The 19,262-nt window shown below is 36.5% G+C and overlaps 1 protein-coding gene and 1 long non-coding RNA gene across 5 annotated transcripts in view; both read right to left on the bottom strand.

The window, feature by feature from the left end:
- Positions 1-9,212: 9,212 nt before the first annotated feature.
- LOC145287776 (uncharacterized) lies at positions 9,213-12,293 on the bottom strand. Its single transcript, XR_013869194.1, has 2 exons — positions 10,565-12,293; positions 9,213-10,520 (listed from the first exon to the last, which is right to left on the bottom strand). It is a non-coding gene; the product is annotated as an uncharacterized LOC145287776 (long non-coding RNA).
- A 2,268-nt stretch (positions 12,294-14,561) lies between these two features.
- LOC145287777 (uncharacterized) overlaps positions 14,562-19,262 on the bottom strand; it is a 175,599-nt gene continuing 170,898 nt past the window's right edge. For all 4 annotated transcript variants that reach the window (XM_080135603.1, XM_080135600.1, XM_080135602.1 and 1 more), the window contains one exon: positions 14,562-14,814. In XM_080135603.1, coding sequence (XP_079991729.1) covers positions 14,715-14,814 — 100 coding nt within the window. In that variant the 3' untranslated portion in view covers positions 14,562-14,714. The remainder of the gene's footprint in view (positions 14,815-19,262) is intronic.

The following is a 19,262-nucleotide window of genomic DNA, read 5'->3' on the forward strand; positions in this document are numbered from 1 at the left end:
AAAACTTAAGATGATATAGAAGAAGAGATTTGGTTTGGTTTGGTTTGGTTTGGTTTGGTTTGATTTGGTTTGGTTTGGTTTGGTTTGATTTGGTTTGGTTTGATTAGGTTTGGTTTGGTTTGGTTTGGTTTGATTTGGTTTGGTTTGGTTTGATTTTATATGGTTTGGTTTGATTTGGTTTGGTTTGGTTTGGTTTGGTTTGATTTGGTTTGGTTTGATTTGGTTTGGTTTGATTTGGTTTGATTTGGTTTGGTTTGGTTTGATTTGGTTGTTTTACGGCATATCAACCCCTTTTAGGTTATTTAATACCGAATCCCGTTATTTTGGAAATAGCATTCATTCTGCATTCAGTTATTTTGTTGAAGGTTTTTATTCTTCAAAGCTTTTTGTATATTCAATCGCTAGTTTATAGTGTTTGATTTGGTTGTTTTTATAGTGAATTTTATCGTTTGTGTTCCCTGCCATGCAGAACATGAATGAGTTTTGCAATGGGAGAAGGAAAATGGTTACAGCATTAATGTTTGGTACATTTTAAGATGGGAAACCAGTCAGGAAATGGGGGAGATAGAAAGAGAAAGGGGAAATGGGAAGAAGGAAAAAGGAGGAAAAGGTGGGTTGTTTTTGTTTGTTTGTTTTTGGTTTTGCAGAACATAATTAAGTTTTACAAAGTGGAGGTAGAAAAACAAACAAAAAAAAACATCAACGTTAGGTGCATTTTGTCTCAGAAAGCCAATATCTTCAGACAGCCTGATCTGGTATCATCAGTATTAGAAGAGAGGAAGGGTCAGATTCACAAAATACGTTCTCGGTATGAGACGAAACGTAATAAGCTCTAAAGACTCCATTCTGCCTGCCCACCAAAATCCACGTCGTTAAGAGACAAACTCCAGACTTTGAGGTTAAAATCACCAAACTTAAATCGCCCAGAACTTGATAATCGAACCAGTCCAAAACACTTTAGGTAGAAAAATGCATTAGAAGTTTTTCTTGTTTTACACAAACGCAACATTGTAACTATTATTCAGAATAAGTAATTCTTTATGCAAAAATAAAAGAACAACTATCGAATGTGACCTTTGCTCTTCCGCGATACAATTCCAGTGACAACAAACACCGGAGGACTACCGTCTTTATTTTTGACAATGTGGGAAGAATTATAATTAGACGGACCTGAACCCCTTTGACATCTGCACTCTCCATCAGAGTAACATTTTTGTGAGTTCATAGTTCAATACAAATTATAAAATCACATTGATTTATTTTATTACGGACTATTATCCTCATCTTTTTTTATTGTTGTTGTTTCACGACGTTTCGGCCAACTATTCCTCCGGTCTTCGTCGTGAAACAACAACAACAACTAAAAACAGTGAGGATAATAGTCACGCAATAAAATAAATTAGTAAATAATACTCATCTCAATGAATTTCAATTAAATAATATATAAAAGCACATTTACTCCTTCAGTCCAGCACAGTGTTCTTTTTTTTTTGCTCTGTTTCTTTCGAATGTTCCCTTTTTTATATAACGTTTCGCTGAGTTTTTTTATTTGGTGAAGAACGACTAACTTTGGTGACGTCACAAAAAGAAGGTTTACATATATGTTTCTCTCTGTGTAAATAAAACAACGTTGCAACATCTGAGAAGGAGTTCCTAAAATACCCTTTCCTTCTTTAACAGAAAAAAAAACCTAACACAAAATCTAATGGACGAAAACCTTTCCTCCTCCCTTTTTACTCACAGAAGAGACGTCATGAGTTTTCTCTACTTTATCATTATCCTTATGGTAGGTGTTCGACTGAGCTCCAATCTACGGGTCCTGGATATGACCTTAAACTATATCCGATTGTGAGGCCCCAGCTTGCGGGCTTTGGGGAGTGTGTAGTCACCCTTTAATTGCCATTGCTCCCAGGTCCACTTTGATCCGGAGTGGTAGTACCTGTTAGGGTCCCAACTATGGGTTAAATAGAAACCGAATTAAAAAATATATATATATATATATATATATATATATATATATATATATTCCATTAAAAAGTTGTTCTTCAAAATCACTGGATTCGGCATTAAATAACCTGAAAAGAGTTGATATGCCGTAAAACAAAAACAACCAACCAATCCAATCTGCGGTACCCCCCCCCGTAAAACATTCGCAACAAACACTCATCCAGTTACAACAGCTGTCCACAATTTCCCTCACTGTCTATCTAAATGAAAATTCCACGAGAAGAGTTATATTTCTTGGAACTTTTTGTCTGTGGAACACGGTACTGTGGTGCTGCTTCCCAGCTTACTATAACATGGTTATTTTCAAATCTGATATGAATAAGTTCCGGATGAGCCGTCCTCTTAAATAATCTAGCCCTACTCAAGTTCTACCTTTACTGATCATGTTGTCTTATCATTTACCGAAGACTTAACTCGTATCCTACCATGCCACCTGGCCTTGATAAGTGACCATCCCTTCCCCTGCCCAATATTTAAAAAAATAAAAAACTATAAAACAGGAGATTGGAATAGTCCATTATAAAGAATAGGGAATATCGCTAAGAGAAGTAACGCAATTTCACCCATAGCTAAACATGAAACAAGAGAAAAACAACAACGTTAGGTGCATTTTGCCTCAAAAAGCCAATATCTTCAGACAGCCTGATCTGGTATCATCAGTATTAGAAGAGATGAAGGGTCAGATTCTCAATATATATTCTCAGTATGAGACGAAGCGTAATAAGCTCTAAAGGCTTCACTTTGCCTGCCCACCAAAATCCACGTCGTTAAAAGACAAACTCCAGACTTTGAGGTTGAAATCACCAAACTAAAATCGCTCAGAACTTGATTATCGAGCCAAGTCCAAAACACTTGCTCTGATTTTTTTTAGAGGTGGGAGGGGATATAGCGAATAGAAAGACTGTTTGGAATTCGTCTTTTTATTAATTTTTTTAATTTAACTGTATTTGAAAATTAACTATTTTCCCATTCAAACATTAAACCCCGAACTGAATGGGTGACCCAATGGGTCAATTTTTTTTTCACGTAGAAAACAGCAAAATCTATATAAAATTCTGCTTGTTCCTTCTTGAATTAGTTCGTACGTTACGCTTTGAAAAAGGACAAATATAATTTTTTTTTTAAGGTTAAACTGCTTCAAAAATAAGGGTCAAATTCGCGAGATTTGGCTTTTAAAAAGCCAATCTGGCAACCCTGGACGATAATATGAGAATAACTTCACTTTTATGTAGCCTCGTTTTCGAATACTATTATAATATTATTAGATCATTGTTGTAATGATGTGAAAAACGATTGCGTAGTAATTTGGATGTGCAGCAGTTCTTCACCTAAAAAAAAATCAACGAAACGTTATATAAAAGGGAACATTCGAAAGAAACAGAACAAAAAAAGAACATTGTGCTAGACTGAAGGAGTAAATTACAGCTGGTCTCTTACAATGTGATTTCATTATTTGTATTGAACTATGTAGCACAATATTACTCTCTGATTTATCTTATTTGGGTGAGTTCTATATTTAAAATACAATGGACATTATTTTCATAGAAATGTTAATAGACTCATATTTGCTGCAAGTTATTGGTTTTTCTGTCCGAAAATTTAATCTCTTTCGCTATTCAATAAAGTATTAAATGTATCAACACATATTTGTTGATTAAATATAATTCTCATTCCGTGGCATTTCCACGTTGTTCATGTAACGGTGGGTTTTTTTTTTGGGGGGGGGGCTAACCACCCAGTCAAAGTAACAGTTAGAAAATAAGTGGAATATTGTCGGATTAAAAAGAGTTGATGTGAAACCTGTTTTTTTTTTTTTTGTTTGTTTGTTTGTTTGTTTGTTTGCTTTTGTTTTGTTTTGTTTTTTCTGAAATTTTCCGGCAATTTGATTAAAGAAAAGCAAAAATCTGGCGATAAACAAAAGATTGTTTTTTGTCGTGACAGTAGATATTTGTTTGGTGCCCACACCAGCAAAGTGTGACACAAGGTCGGAAGGTGGGGAATAGGTAAGCTCCCTTAAAGGAGGGGGGGACTCTTGCCTCCACAAAAAATTGCCTAATCATCCTTGTCGGCATTCCCCGGTCGGGGTGCCTCAGGCGACAAGCAATAACCTTGCCCCACCCGAAAGCCGAGTGGTAAGGCCTGGTGGATTTATTTGCTTCCCCACTGAGCAAATTAGGCACAAGGCCGTTTTTTAATGTGGAGATAGGGGGAGGGAAAGGGGGGACCAGCTCCCGAGAGGTGGGAAATGGGAGCTGGATTAGTAACTGTTGGTATGAAGGGTTGCCCCTACAGTGACCAAGGTCAGATATGTGGGGTTACCCCCACATATTGTCTTTGCTAGTCATAGCTTGCAGCATCTGTCGGAACAGATGGTATTTATTTGCTCCCCCACCGAGCAAATTAGGCACAAGGCCAATTTTTAATGTGAGGAGTGAAGGGAGGGGGAAGGGAAAAAGGGGACCAGCTCCCGAGAGGTGGGAAATGGGAGCTGGTTAAAGGTCAGACATGTGGGGTTGTCCCCACATCTGGTCTTTGCTTGCAGTATCTGTCGGAACAGATACTACACTTTGATCTTGTCCCCCGTGCCGCCGAAGGGGGCTCTGGGCCTGTTGTATTTATTTGCTTCCCTACTGAGCAAATTAGGCACAAGGCCGCTTTTTAATGTGAAAGGGGGATCCTGCTCCCGAGAGGTGGGAAATGGGAGCTGGATAGTAACTGTGGTCGTATAGCTGGTCTTTGCTTGCAGTATCTGCCGGAACAGATGGTATTTATTTGCTCCCCCACCGAGCAAATTAGGCACAAGGCCAATTTTTAATGTGAGGAGTGAAGGGAGGGGGAAGGGGAAAAGGGGACCAGCTCCCGAGAGGTGGGAAATGGGAGCTGGTTAAAGGTCAGGCATGTGGGGTTGCCCCCACATCTGGTCTTTGCTAGTCATAGCTTGCAGTATCTGCCGGAACAGATGGTATTTATTTGCTCCCCCACCGAGCAAATTAGGCACAAGGCCGATTTTTAATGTGAGGAGTGAAGGGAGGGGGAAGGGAAAAAGGGGACCAGCTCCCGAGAGGTGGGAAATGGGAGCTGGTTAATGGTCAGGCATGTGGGGTTGCCCCCACATCTGGTCTTTGCTAGTCATAGCTAGTCATAGCTTGCAGTATCTGCCGGAACAGATGGTATTTATTTGCTCCCCCACTGAGCAAATTAGGCACAAGGCCGTTTTTTATGTGAGGTAAAAACCAGCTCCCCTAATAGTAGGCAAAAAGGGGGCACTCTGGTTACCAAAAATAATAATTGTCCCAGTATAGAGGGTTTTTATTTAAATGCTGCCCACATCAGCATTATGTGGCACAAGGCCGGAAAGTGGGAACCCCGCAGGCTCCCCTAAAGGAGGGGCACTCCTGCAATTTTAAAAATTGCCTGAGTAACCCCGTCGGCATTCCCCGGTCGGGGCGCCTCAGGCAGCAAGCAATAAACTTGCCCCACCGGAAAGCCCGGTGGCAAGGCCTGGGAGGGTGGACCTCCTAGGTATTACCCAGGCGGTTCCCAGTATAGAGGGTTTCCCCTCCATTGACTGGTACAAATTATCTTAAGTGCAGCATCTGCCGGAACAGATGGTATTTATTTGCTCCCCCACCGAGCAAATTAGGCACAAGGCCAATTTTTAATGTGAGGAGTGAAGGGAGGGGGAAGGGAAAAAAGGGGACCAGCTCCCGAGAGGTGGGAAATCGGAGCTGGTTAATGGTCAGGCATGTGGGGTTGCCCCCACATCTGGTCTTTGCTAGTCCTAGCTAGTCCTAGCTAGTCATAGCTTGCAGTATCTGCCGGAACAGATGGTATTTATTTGCTCCCCCACCGAGCAAATTAGGCACAAGGCCAATTTTTAATGTGAGGAGTGAAGGGAAGGGGAAGGGAAAAGGGGACCAGCTCCCGAGAGGTGGGAAATGGGAGCTGGTTAAAGGTCAGGCATGTGGGGTTGCCCCCACATCCGGTCTTTGCTAGTCATAGCTAGTCATAGCTAGTCATAGCTGCAGTATCTGCCGGAACAGATACTACACTTTGATCTTGTCGCCCGGACCCCCGAGGGGCTTTTGGCCTGTTGAGTGGTAAGGCCTCGCAGGTTGGACCTCCTGGTTGATACCTAGGCGGCGTACCTCAGTCCTACAGGTACTGGGCCGGTTCCTGGCCCTCGCACATGTCGGGCTAAGTGTCAAAGAACGGATTATTGACGAGTAATTTCTGTCCAGTCTCCAAGACGCCGAAGCCACAAGGAGATAAATCATAAATCTGTAGACCATTCTTAAGTCATTCTTAAGATAAATCATAAATCTGTAGACTATTCTTAAGTCATTCTTAAGATAAATCATAAATCTGTAGACCATTCTTAAGTCATTCTTAAGATAAATCATAAATCTGTAGACCATTCTTAAGTCAGAAAGAGAAATGAAAATATTACTAAAACCTTAACATGATGAAATAATTTGATAATTTTTAATAAAATTCCACTCATTCTGAGTCATGCCTGTCTGATCTTCAATATAAGACGAATCAAAATACGCTTCATAGACTCGATTCTACTCGCCCACCGAATCTACGTCATTAATAAACGTTTCAAGTTTAATAATGATGAAAGTGTGCGCGCGCATGCGCAGAGACGTATGTATTTCGTTTTAATGTTTGCGCATCACACTGTTGATTTTGAAAGTGTTTATCTTGCAAATTATTTTTTTAAAATGTCTACGAAAATAATCATAAAATGCTGACGATGAGCTATTATCGAAATTTCTCAATACAAACCACATTCTACGTTATCTTATTTTACTTCCATTCAAATAAAAAGAAATCGATGATAAAGTCGAATTAATTTTAACTCGCAAAGTTAAGAGGCCATGTTTGTTTGCGCTAATCGATACTAAGATTTTTTGTCATTCTCGTAAAATCTAAGACAAACAAGAGACGTTTATATTTTATGAATGGTTGAACGAAGCCTCTCAGAGAGATCTGTTAGGAGGCTTATCACTCTCCCATGGCGGGAACTTGTGACAATGTCAGGAAAGTGAGATTTGAAAAGCTGTAACCCTAGAGGAAGAGCACTATAGCTTGATAAAGCAATGCTTGAGTAAGCCCGTCGGCATTCCCTGATAGGAACGCCTTATGCCATTAGTAATAAACTAGCGCCTTATCAAAGTGTGAAAACTCAAAGCTTGGGAAGGTGAACCTCCTAGAACTGCACAAGACAAGGATGATATCTCAGCCAACAGAGAAGAAATAAACCTTGGGTTTACTTTCAATCGACTTGAAACTCGCTTCACTTATTGTGTCCTTTAGTACACACAAGTCTAGTCGAGGACCCTCCGCTGTGCACCTGGAGGAAACTTCACGTGCTTCTTCACAGTGACTTAGTCTGTAATAAATTGTGGTGTACATTGCACGGTAGAGAACTTATTGAATTAAAGTTGAAAATGTAAAAGTATTATGGTTCAATTGTGCTCCAAACAGAAACGTGCATTTTGAACGCGCCCCTGTCTTATTAAAGAAGCTACAATTGATTTTATACGCAAACTCCTGCTTGTGCGGTAATAAAACTTCTCAAATGCATTTGTGATGTTACGCTGTATAAAAGTGTTAACTTTGGCCCAAATCAGACTGTTCCTTATTTAATTAGATTTTTTATCAATTTTTGATACTTATCGGAGGCATTCCGATACAAAGCCTATCTAAAAGAACTCTCAGTCTGGTGGGGTATCCAACTTAATGCTATTACTTATAGTAACATATGAGGTTCCTTCAATAAGTTTTCAGATATTTTTTGTATGGGCACTTTTATTTATAGTACACACATGAAACGCTGGTCCTCTTCAAAGTAATCTCCTCCTGCTGCAATACACTTGTTGTGCCGTTCCAACAGCTTCTAGAAGGCCCCATGAAAGTCCTTTTGTGTGAATGCCTTAATGACCCTCGTCACAGCCTCTTTCATTTCAATTGTTCCATAACAACAGTCTCTAAGGTTTTCCTTTAGCTTAGGGAATAACCAAAAGTCACAGGGAGCAAGGTCTGGACTATAGGGAGGGTGAGGAACTGTCTTGATGCCCTTGGGACAAACGTCATGCAACGCTTTCACATCCTCAATCCCTTGCGAATAATTGTGTGTACAGTTCCCACACTGACATCAAACTGTGCATTTATTGTCTCTATAGAAACACGACAGTCCTTATCCATGAAATTCTTTATTTGATCAATAAACTCTGATGTTCTGACTTCTTTACTCCTCCCAAACCTCTCATAATCCTCCAGAAATTCCCTGCCTTCCTTGAATCTCTTATCTGATGCTCGATTCATGCAAGATGGTCCAAAAGCAGCCTGAAGCATTCCATACGTTTCTGTAACATTTTTTCTAAGCTTAAAGCAGAATTTTATTGCATATCATTCTTCTAAAGTGTCCTCATGTCCATATTGCATTTTCGAAATTCACCAGTTGTGACAATCAGGCTTTAGTAGGGTGTATTCTAATTCCTGCTGTATCTGTTCATTTGAACCTGAAATCATAAAAACTGGTCAGTCATCTACTATCGAGCGATGCCTTCGTTTAGTCTCGAAAGACAAAGGATACCCCTGTAAGGTTAGCTGCGCATGTAATTGTGAGGCAAGGGTTGCGCAATCTCCAACCAGACATCTCCTGAAACGGCGCTGCTTGAGTCCAGTGGCACAGAGATATCCAGGATGACTGGAAACAATGTCAAGATAAGCGAACAGCATATAGAGCACCTGGAAGTCCTAAATAGTCACCCATTTAGTATTGACTAGGTTCAACGTTGCTTAACTTCAGTGATCCAAGAACCGGTGTGTCAACGTGATTATGCCGTATAGTAATCTCCTAAGCTGTATAGCAATAAGATGCTTGTACGACAAAACGTCTGGAAACTTATTCAGGCCATCTCATAACTTGGAAAAGTTGCATAATCTATAATATAAAGCTCACATGTATGTATGTATGTATGTATGTATGTATGTATGTATGTCTAAAACGTTTGACAGAGGCTACGGATTTTCATGAGATTGGTATCGTTTTGAAGCACGATCCTTTGGACGACAAATATCGAAAAAATTGGCTAAAGACATTAATTCCTTCACCCTCAACTGGGCACCTTTCTACAGAGAGGGATCGCTTTTTTCGGAGATATTTTCGAAAGGAATCCCCTCTTTTTGATTGAGCTTTAATTTAAACCTTCGCGACTTATGGTTTGGTGATGGACGCAACGGCAAAGACGTCACGTTTTTCTTTGTTTTCACGTTCTTTTCCTCCTTCGCGCCTGCCTACTACCACTTTTTTTTTTTTTTTTTTTTTTTTTTTGCTCAACACACCTCCAAAAACAGGGGCAACGACGAGCACCTAGGCTAGTGCCTCATAAAAGCCAATGCTGGTTAGCCATACTGAAGAGATCTTATTTGGGCCGCGAGTACAATATGATTTTGACTATATAGTCATGGTTTACTTGTAGGGAAAAGTATTCTGATGCCAGGTTGATATTCCCCTGTACAGAGAGACCTTAGACACCCGATGACAGTGTTTAGTAGGCATTCAAGTTCCTCCCTGTCTAGTAGGTATTCAAGTATTTTTGTTTCAAAAATTCAAGGGGCCTTTTTCCAGGGGCAGACACTTGATCTCTAAATGCGATACATAAATATTCAGTTAATTAAATCTTCTATACGTCTCAAATGTTTAGTTAATAAAGAAGCTAAGAATATTAATTTTCCTCAGTTGACCATATGTTTTAGTGTATATTTCTTGTGGTTTCTTGGTATTACTGGATTCCAGGACAAGAATTCATCTATTCTGGTGGAGTATCCAACTTAGTGTTTTTTACTATAAGCAACATCAATTGAAGAAGGTCCATCAATCCTGTGTGTTAGCCATACTGAGGCGATCCTATTTGTGCCACGAATACGATGTGATTTTGAATATTTAGTCAGGGTTTACTTGTGAGGAAAAGTATCCTCATGCCAGATTGTGTTGACAAACTCCCGTACAGAAAGGTCTTAGACACTCGAGGATAGTGTTTAGTAGGCATTAAGAATAGATTGCAATGTGAACTGAGATAAGGTCTTTCTATTTTCGCCATTTTGTAATGTTTTAATTATCTAAGTATTCTTTTTAAGTGGGTAAAAAGGATACTAGAAACGGCTGAGAATTTTTAATATGTATTTGGGGGGGGAGAAATATTTCACACATAACAGAGAGAGACTAGTATTCTCTTAACTAATTCATTAACAATCTTATGAAAGTTAAATAGGTGGACACAGTGAACAGAGATCTTGGAGTCATTTCACTCTTAGCGATTATCAAAATGATTCTTCCAGTTAACACTGAAATATTCACCAGTTTTATAATTGGATTGCGTTGGAATAATACCTGCATTCTACTTAGTCTACTTGGTCACAATTAGCACAAAATAACTAATCTCTTCCTAAAGTTTTATTACCTCTTTTATTTTATACCGTATCTCTCTCTCTCTCTCTCTCTCTCTCTCTCTCTCTCTCTCTCTCTCTCTAGCTATCTATCTACTTCTCTCTCTCTATTTATCAATCTACCTCTCTCTATCTATCTATCTATCTAATTCTCTCTATCTATCTATCTATCTATCTAATTCTCTCTATCTATCTATCTACTGCTCTCTATCTATCTATTGCTCTCTATCTATCTATCTATCTATCTATCTATCTATCTATTGCTCTCTATCTATCTATCTATCTATCTATCTAGGACATGCTAATTTTTTGTCTTTTTATGGTTCAATATTTAACTAGCTTTGCAGGTTAACCTTTTATCGGTTCAAACAAACCTGAAAACAGTTAGTGACCCAATGGATAACAAATATTTTAATGTATATTATTATATTCTGCAAAGAAGAACGGACAAGTAAAGAAAATGACGTAGGGAATTTTATTTAAAATAATGTTTACTTATTTTTAGAAGTAAAAAAATAAATTGCAGAATAATTTTTAATAAAATTCTGAGTCATGCTCGTCTGATTCTTCAATGAGACAAAGCATAACTAACTTCAAAGCTTCCATTTTACTCACCCACCAAATCCACGTCGTCAGTAGACGTTTCTAATCTAATAATGATGAAAATGACGCCTGCTTGTTTGTATGTGCGCGCGCATGCGCAGAGACGATGTTTTATATGTTTGCGCGTAACACTGACAATTTTGAAAATGTTAATTTTGCAAATTATTTTTCAAGATGTCTACCGAAAATAATCGTGAAATGCTGACGAAGAGCAGGTAATAATACTACTTCACCCGTAATCAGAAAATGAAAGAGAAAGAACGGCGAGGAGATATAGTGGGGGGGGGCGACATGCTAATTTTTTGTCTTTATATGGTTTAATATTTAACTAGCTTTGCAGACTAACCTTTTCCCGATTCAATCAAACCTGAAAACAGTTAGTGACCCAATGGATAACAAGCATTTTCATGAATATTATCAGATTCTGCAAAGAAGAACGGATAAGTAAAGAAAATGACGAAGTGAATTTGATTTAAAATGTTTACTTAATTTTAGAAGTAAAAATTAAATTGCAGAATGCACACACGCAATACGTGTGTGTATGTGCGTGTGTTTTTGTGTGTATGTGTGTGTGCGCGTGTGTATGTGTGTGTTTGTGTGTATGTGTGTGTGTTTGTGTGTGTGTTTGTGTATGTGTGTGTATGTGTGTACGTGAGCGTGTGTGCATGTGTGTATATGTGTGTATGTGTGTGTATATGTGTGTAGTATTCTTTCTTTTATGCATATTTCATTGAATAATACAGATAATTAATCTCTTCTCATTCTGATTTGAATCCTTTCCAACCTGATTCATTTTCTTGCTTCAGGCAAGAACTAGCTGATGTAGTTGCTATATTTGCCGCAGGCTAAAATACTTTCGAATCTGTCTGGATTCATTAGCCGAACTGATTTTGGATCACGCATAGAAATGTTAGAGTGATTTTATTATATATATATATATATATATATATATATATATATATATATATATATATATATATATATATATATATATGTATATATATATAACGACTTCATTTACTCACATAACGAAAGTATAGATTTATGCGTAAACTTTAAGTATTTACTTCAAAAGTGCTCAATACGTAGGTAGAGCTAATTAGTAATTTATAAAACATATATGGCGATTAAGGTACACTGAATATTCAGCGTTTCATCCACTCTAGGATTCGTCAGGCATGCGCACAAGCCTGAGGAATCCTAGAATGGATGAAACGCCGAATATTCAGTGTAGCTTAATCGCCATATATATTTTATAAATTACTATATATATATATATATATATATATATATATATATATATATATATACATGTATATATATGTTTATATATATATACATGTATATATATACATGTATATATATACATGTGTATATATATACATGTATATATATACATGTGTGTATATATATACATGTGTATATGTGTATATATATATACATGTATATATATACATGTGTGTATATATATACATGTGTATATATATACATGTATATATATACATGTGTATATATATACATGTGTATATATATACATGTGTATATATATGTGTGTATATATATACATGTATATATATACATGTATATATATACATGTATATATATATACATGTATGTATATATATACATGTATATATATACATGTATATATACATGTATATATATATACATGTATATATATATACATGTATATATATACATGTATATATACATGTATATATATATACATGTATATATATACATGTATATATATATACATGTATATGTATATACATGTATATATATACATGTATATATATACATGTATATAAATATATATACATGTATATATATATGTATATATATACATATGTATATATATACATATATATGTACATGTATATATATGTATATGTATATATATACACATATATATACATATACATATGTATATATATACATATATATATATACATATGTATATATATACATATATATATACATATGTATATATATACATATGTATATATATCCATATATATATACATATGTATATATATATACATATATATACATATGTATATACATATGTATATATATACATATGTATATATATCCATATATATATACATATGTATATATATATACATATATATACATATGTATATATACATATGTATATATATACATATGTATATATGTATATATATATACATATGTATATATATACATATGTATATATGTATATATACATATATATATACATATATATACATATGTATATATATACATATGTATATATATACATATATATATGTACATATGTATATATATACATATGTATATATATACATATGTATATATATACATATGTATATATATACATATGTATATATGTATATATATACATATGTATATATGTATATATACATATGTATATATGTATATATATACATATGTATATATGTATATATATACATATGTTTAATATATATATACATATGTATATATGTACATATGTATATATGTATATATATACATATGTATATATATACATATGTATATATATACATATGTATATATATACATATGTATATATATACATATGTATATATGTACATATGTATATATGTATATATATACATATGTATATATATACATATGTATATATGTATATATATAAGATAAAATACTTAATAAAACATGTTAAAAACACTTTGAAAAAGAGTTAAAAACATATTTAATTTGAAAATGAAACACTTATTAAGTGGATAGTCTTTAATCCGCGGCGTTTCGAAGAAATACTTTCCTTCTCATAAGAGTGTAGGAATTAGCAAAAAGCGGGATAGGATTTTGCTTGCAAAAGTATTTTATTAAACTTCATGTAAGTCAAAGATTTTACTTGATAACAAAAAGTTAAGCAGAGGGTATATGTTGAAGAAAAAGGTGATTTCACATTAATGGATAGTTTGGTGAAATGTAAAGTATCCAATGACGGTAAAATCCAAAAATGCAAATCAAAGAAAGTTATTTATTTTATATATATATATATATATATATATATATATATATATATATATAAGCTATACTCCTCCTATACCACGGAGACCAATTAAGTCCCCCCACCTACAAACAACTTCACTCCATAATTATTTCGCTTCCAATGTAAATATCGCTAGAGGTCACATCCCTATTATGTTACTTAGCATTTTCTCTAATCTTCTGATGAGAAGCATTAGGCTTCGAAATACCATGGTATAAAGAGTTATCTCTTACACTACACCCCTAATTGATATATATCTTTATTGAATATATGTACAGTTATATATGCATGTAATTTTATAGCGTATTATTTTCTTTCTTTATTGATTTCTACATAAGCTTATCTCTTTATTTGAAGTTGTCTCCCCTTGGTTCGGAACTCTCCTTCGCGGGATTGTGATAGGACAATCAGGTCGATTTTTTTTTTTTTTTTTTTTTTTTTTTTGCTGTATCAGATCTCAAAGTAACAAAAATTTCTTATCTTCGGTTTAACGTAAAAATAGGAAAGAAAATGTATGTAAAAAAATATCCTTTTTTTTTTTTTCTTTGTTAAATTTCTCCCATAACCGTTACATATGTATATTTTTTGTTTATTTATTTTCTTTATGCTTTTGTGGGTATGCTTAGATCCTGGTAGATTGTTTGGACCAAACAGACAGAGTTGCAATCTTGTCACCATCCGCGGACTGGTACGTACAATCCCTGTCGAAAACATGACTCATCCTGTAAAAGGAAAGAAGAAAAAAAAGGATTTAATATTTATTTTGTAACATTTTAATCACTAACAAAATTTCGAACATGATCTTGTACGACAATGCGTAATACATATGCACTCAAGGGGGAAAATAACAAAATCCGCACGACTTACGTACGACATGAAAAGAAACTGGAATCTTAAGGAGGTATCAATCATACCAATCATTATAGGAGCAACCGGGCTAATGAAAAAAAAATTCAAAAACTATCTGGCGAATATACTAGGTGAACCAAGTGCAAGAGAAATACAAACAACAACACTTAAAGGGACGGTTAGAATCTTAAAAATATCTCTCGGTTGGAGTAACTAAACTAACCGGAGAATGTTTGGCATCCGGTAGAATGCCCCATTCCCAGCAAAAAATGAGTGTTAAGGAAATTAAAACAAAAAAGTAAACGATTAAGAAAAATAAAAACAATTAATTTTTTTCATGCATACGTTCTGCTGGTCGTTTAAACGTACTATCATTTCTCTAAATATATTGGCACCCTACGCTGGTGTGTAAAGACTATGTAAACTCCTTTTTGATTCGTGAAAAATAGACTTTTTTTTACAAATCTTTTCCTTCCACCGCTCCAGTAGATATCTCACTGCTGATGCAATTCTCTATCTATATAAAAGCCAAGTACGTCCAAGGATGGAGTACTGTCGCCACATCTGGGCGGAATGCGCTAGAAGCAAAATCTTATCCTGCTTAAACAGAGTTCAAAATAGACTTCGTAGCTTAGTGGGGGATGCACTTTTCTCTTCCCTGCAACCTCTTTCCCACAGAAGAGACGTTGCGAGCCTGTCGCTGCTTTATCGTTATTTCCATGGTAAGTGCTCCGCTGAGCTCCAATCTATGGTCCCTCCTTGCCAAACTTTCACGAAAAACACTCATTTAACTGAAACCACTGTCGGTGATTTTTCCCCACTCTTTATCTGTGCCTAAACCAAAACGTACATTCCATGAACAAAGCTTCTTTCTTAGAACTGCACGCCTGTGGAATTCTCTTCCGTTTGCCTGTTTTCCATCTGACTACAATTTGGTTGTCTTCAAGTCCAACGTAAATAAATTCTTGATAAACCGTCCCCTTAAGTCCAATTTACAAAATTTCCACTACTAACGAGTACTATATTATCCCATTGACTACTGTACACTCAGTAACCCTTATCCTCGAGTAGCCTCCGGGCCTTGCTAAGTAATGACCCTATCTAAAAAAAAAAAAATAGTATGAATTTCGATAGCGCTTCATTAAGTGGATTTCAGAACGGCCTGGCGGCGAACGGAAATAGACTCGGTGCACCTAGCGTGATTGATACGAAGCTTTAGAGATCAGTTTCCTAGATAAAATATACTAGAAGCAGGTGTCGAATTGTTGAATGGAAATTTCGTCACGTGTTGATATGCCGTACAACAAAACAACTAAACCAACGTGTAGACACCATCGCAAAGAAACCAAGACAAGGAATAAAACTCGACTCCTTTTTGATTCGTTAAACAACAGGTCTTATTTACAGATCTTTTCTTGTCGCTCTCGACCACCGTACGTAATACGTTTATCTCTCTCTCTCTCTCTCTCTCTCTCTCTCTCTCTCTCTCTCTCTCTCTCTCTCTCACTGAGGCGCAGAAGGCCGATCATTAAGAAATCTGACGTCATTTTATCTAACTAAATTAGTTTTATTCAAAACATTAATCTTGATCTAAAGTAAATTATTACACTGATGTCAACCAGAAGGTCGAGAAGCGAAAAGAAGGATAAATTATTCCATCGTCGCCTTCAGGTGCCTGTTTTACAAGTACTTTAATGGAATGTGTTCTGATGAACCGATAGCACTTGTGCCCCCTCGACTAACCTGAAAAGCAGCAAAATCCTACCACTTCACGGTTGATATTCCTTCTACTATAATAGTTTCTTTTTCGGGTTGCTATACTTTAGAACTCTCTCCCTGTTTCTTTCTTCTTTGCTTTTACTAATTATGCAATGTTCTCCATTTCATGAAAGAGTTAAGATCTCTGATATTTCGACGAGTGTAACTGGAGCTACTGCCAAATATGGAATAGCAGAATTTGTGGGTGGCTTTATTCGTCTTGATCAGCCGTATTCTGTATTATATTTCCATGCATATCAACAGAGTAGCCTCAAGAAAGATGTGCTTTTTACCATGTATAGAGGATCATTCATTATATGATCATCTGCAAAGATCAGCTGTGTCCGCCATATCATTAGTTCGTTGATGAGTGTGGAATAGCAGTATTTCTGGTCAGGGTTTACTCCTCTAGATCAGCCGTGTTTTGTCTATACCCATACAGATTAATATGGCAATTTTAAGGGTTATTTTGTAACGTGGCTGTTAAACTTTACTTTGGTAATTCATAAAAATAACGCTGGTAACAAGTAAATAAAATTCGGGTCGGCATTTTTTTTTTTTTTTTTTTTACAAAACGTTTTTATTACCGTAACTTTCGGAACCACTTAAAAAGTCTCTTGCTGCCACTGTCTATTTTAGCCTGGCACACATTTCTCTTTCTTCTAACGCACGCTGGGCACAGCCGGCCCATTCTCATCTTTGCTTTCCACGTCCATCTCCTTCGACGTCGAGTTTCTTTCTTTTTCCCGCGTGGTGCATTTTTTCTCCTTTTTTCTTTTTTCTTCCCGCGCACACTTCCTAATTTGCATATGCGCGTATTTCGGCTACTGCTGCTGCTCATCTCTTCGCAAGCCAGCCATTCTTTCCTGCTGCTGATATTTTCTCACGTGCTCACATGCACTATATTACAAGTTACTATAGAGAGGATATTATATTTGACATGTAACACAGTGCTGAGATGCACAGGAGACCAGTCGAGAACATCCTTGCTAGGCAATTCTGAACACACCTCGCCTCTGCGTTTACCTTAGCTACTTCTCCACTACAAACACCTTTCTTTGCCTTTTGCATCTTGGCTTTCTGGTTTATATCAGAATGTAGTAAGATGTATCTCATCAAACGCGGGAATCTTTCTATTTAATTCTAGAATCTGCAGAGGATTTCGAACAGAACATAATCAATAGTGTTGGAAATTATTTGGATAGTTCAAAGCTATTTATTTTGCTTCAACTGCATCTTGTATGCAGTTCTTTCGTAATCATATGATTTTCCCAGCCTAGCAAAAAATAGGCGACTAGAAGTATATATTTGTAACAGAGCCGCAGATACTTGTAGCAGCAGCACCAGCCGCATAATACATATGCAAATGACCGAGCAAGTGTGTGATGTGACGTCACAGCAAAGGAAAAAGTGTTCGAGATACATGGGTGACGTCACGACAGAGACGAAAAGTCACACGTTGCTGAAGAAGCAAAGAAAAAAAGCATGTGTTCAAGACATGCGGGTGGTGTTACAGCAGGGATGAAAAGTCACATGTTGCCGGAGAAGCGAGGAAAAAAAGATGTGTTCGAAACTTGGCCGGAAATAACAGCGTGCTTGACGAGAAACAATATGGCTGACGAGGTAAAAGAAACGAACTGTTTAAAACTAGATTCAATAATGAAACACATACATCAAATCTGTTGCCAGGGACGCTGGGAAAATGGTGAGATCCGTCTACCGCTCCAGAAGATATCTCACTACTGATGCAATTCTCTATCTGTATAAAAGCCAAGTACGTCCAAGGATGGAGTACTGCTGCCACATCTGTGCAGGAGCTGCTAAAAACAGCCTATCCTGCCTTGACAGAGTACAAAATAGACTTCGTGGTTTAGTGGTGGGGTGCCCTTTTCTCTTCCCTGCAACCTCTCTCCCACAGAAGAGACGTTGCAAGCCTGTCTTTGTTTTGTCGCTATTTCCATGGTAAGTGCTCGTCTGAGCTCCAATCCCTCGTCTCCCCTCGCCAATCTTTCACGAGAAACACCCGTCTGGCTGAAGCTACTGTCAATAATTCTCCTCACTCTTTATCTGTGCCTAAATCAAAACGTAGATTCCATGAGCAAAGCTTCTTTCTTAGAACTGCAATCCAGTGGAACTCTCTGCCGCTTACCTGTTTCCCACCTGACTACAACTTGGACGTCTTCAAGTCCAACATAAGCAAACTCTTAACAAACCGCCCCTTAAGTAAGACACTCTATCAAAACCCCCAATACTAATGATTACTACAATACCTCATTGATTACTGTACACGCAATAACCCTTATCCCTGAGTGGCCTTCGGGCCTTGATAAGTGGTGACCCCCATGTAAAAAACAAAAACAAAAAAAGAAATACCAAGAATAAAAGTCTCGTGTTAAAAAAAAAAGAAATCGTGAGCTGAAATTCTTTGCTTTTCCTTTCTTTTATTTCTACGACGGTCGCTACATGCTGACATGTATGGTTACATATTTATTAGTTTCTTTTTAATTAATGAGAGAAAGAGAGAGAGAGAGAGAGAGAGAGAGAGAGAGAGAGAGAGAGAGAG

Source organism: Euprymna scolopes, chromosome 11, assembly GCF_053919585.1.
Source record: "Euprymna scolopes isolate OS-2025 chromosome 11, ASM5391958v1, whole genome shotgun sequence".
Taxonomy (NCBI): domain Eukaryota; kingdom Metazoa; phylum Mollusca; class Cephalopoda; order Sepiida; family Sepiolidae; genus Euprymna; species Euprymna scolopes.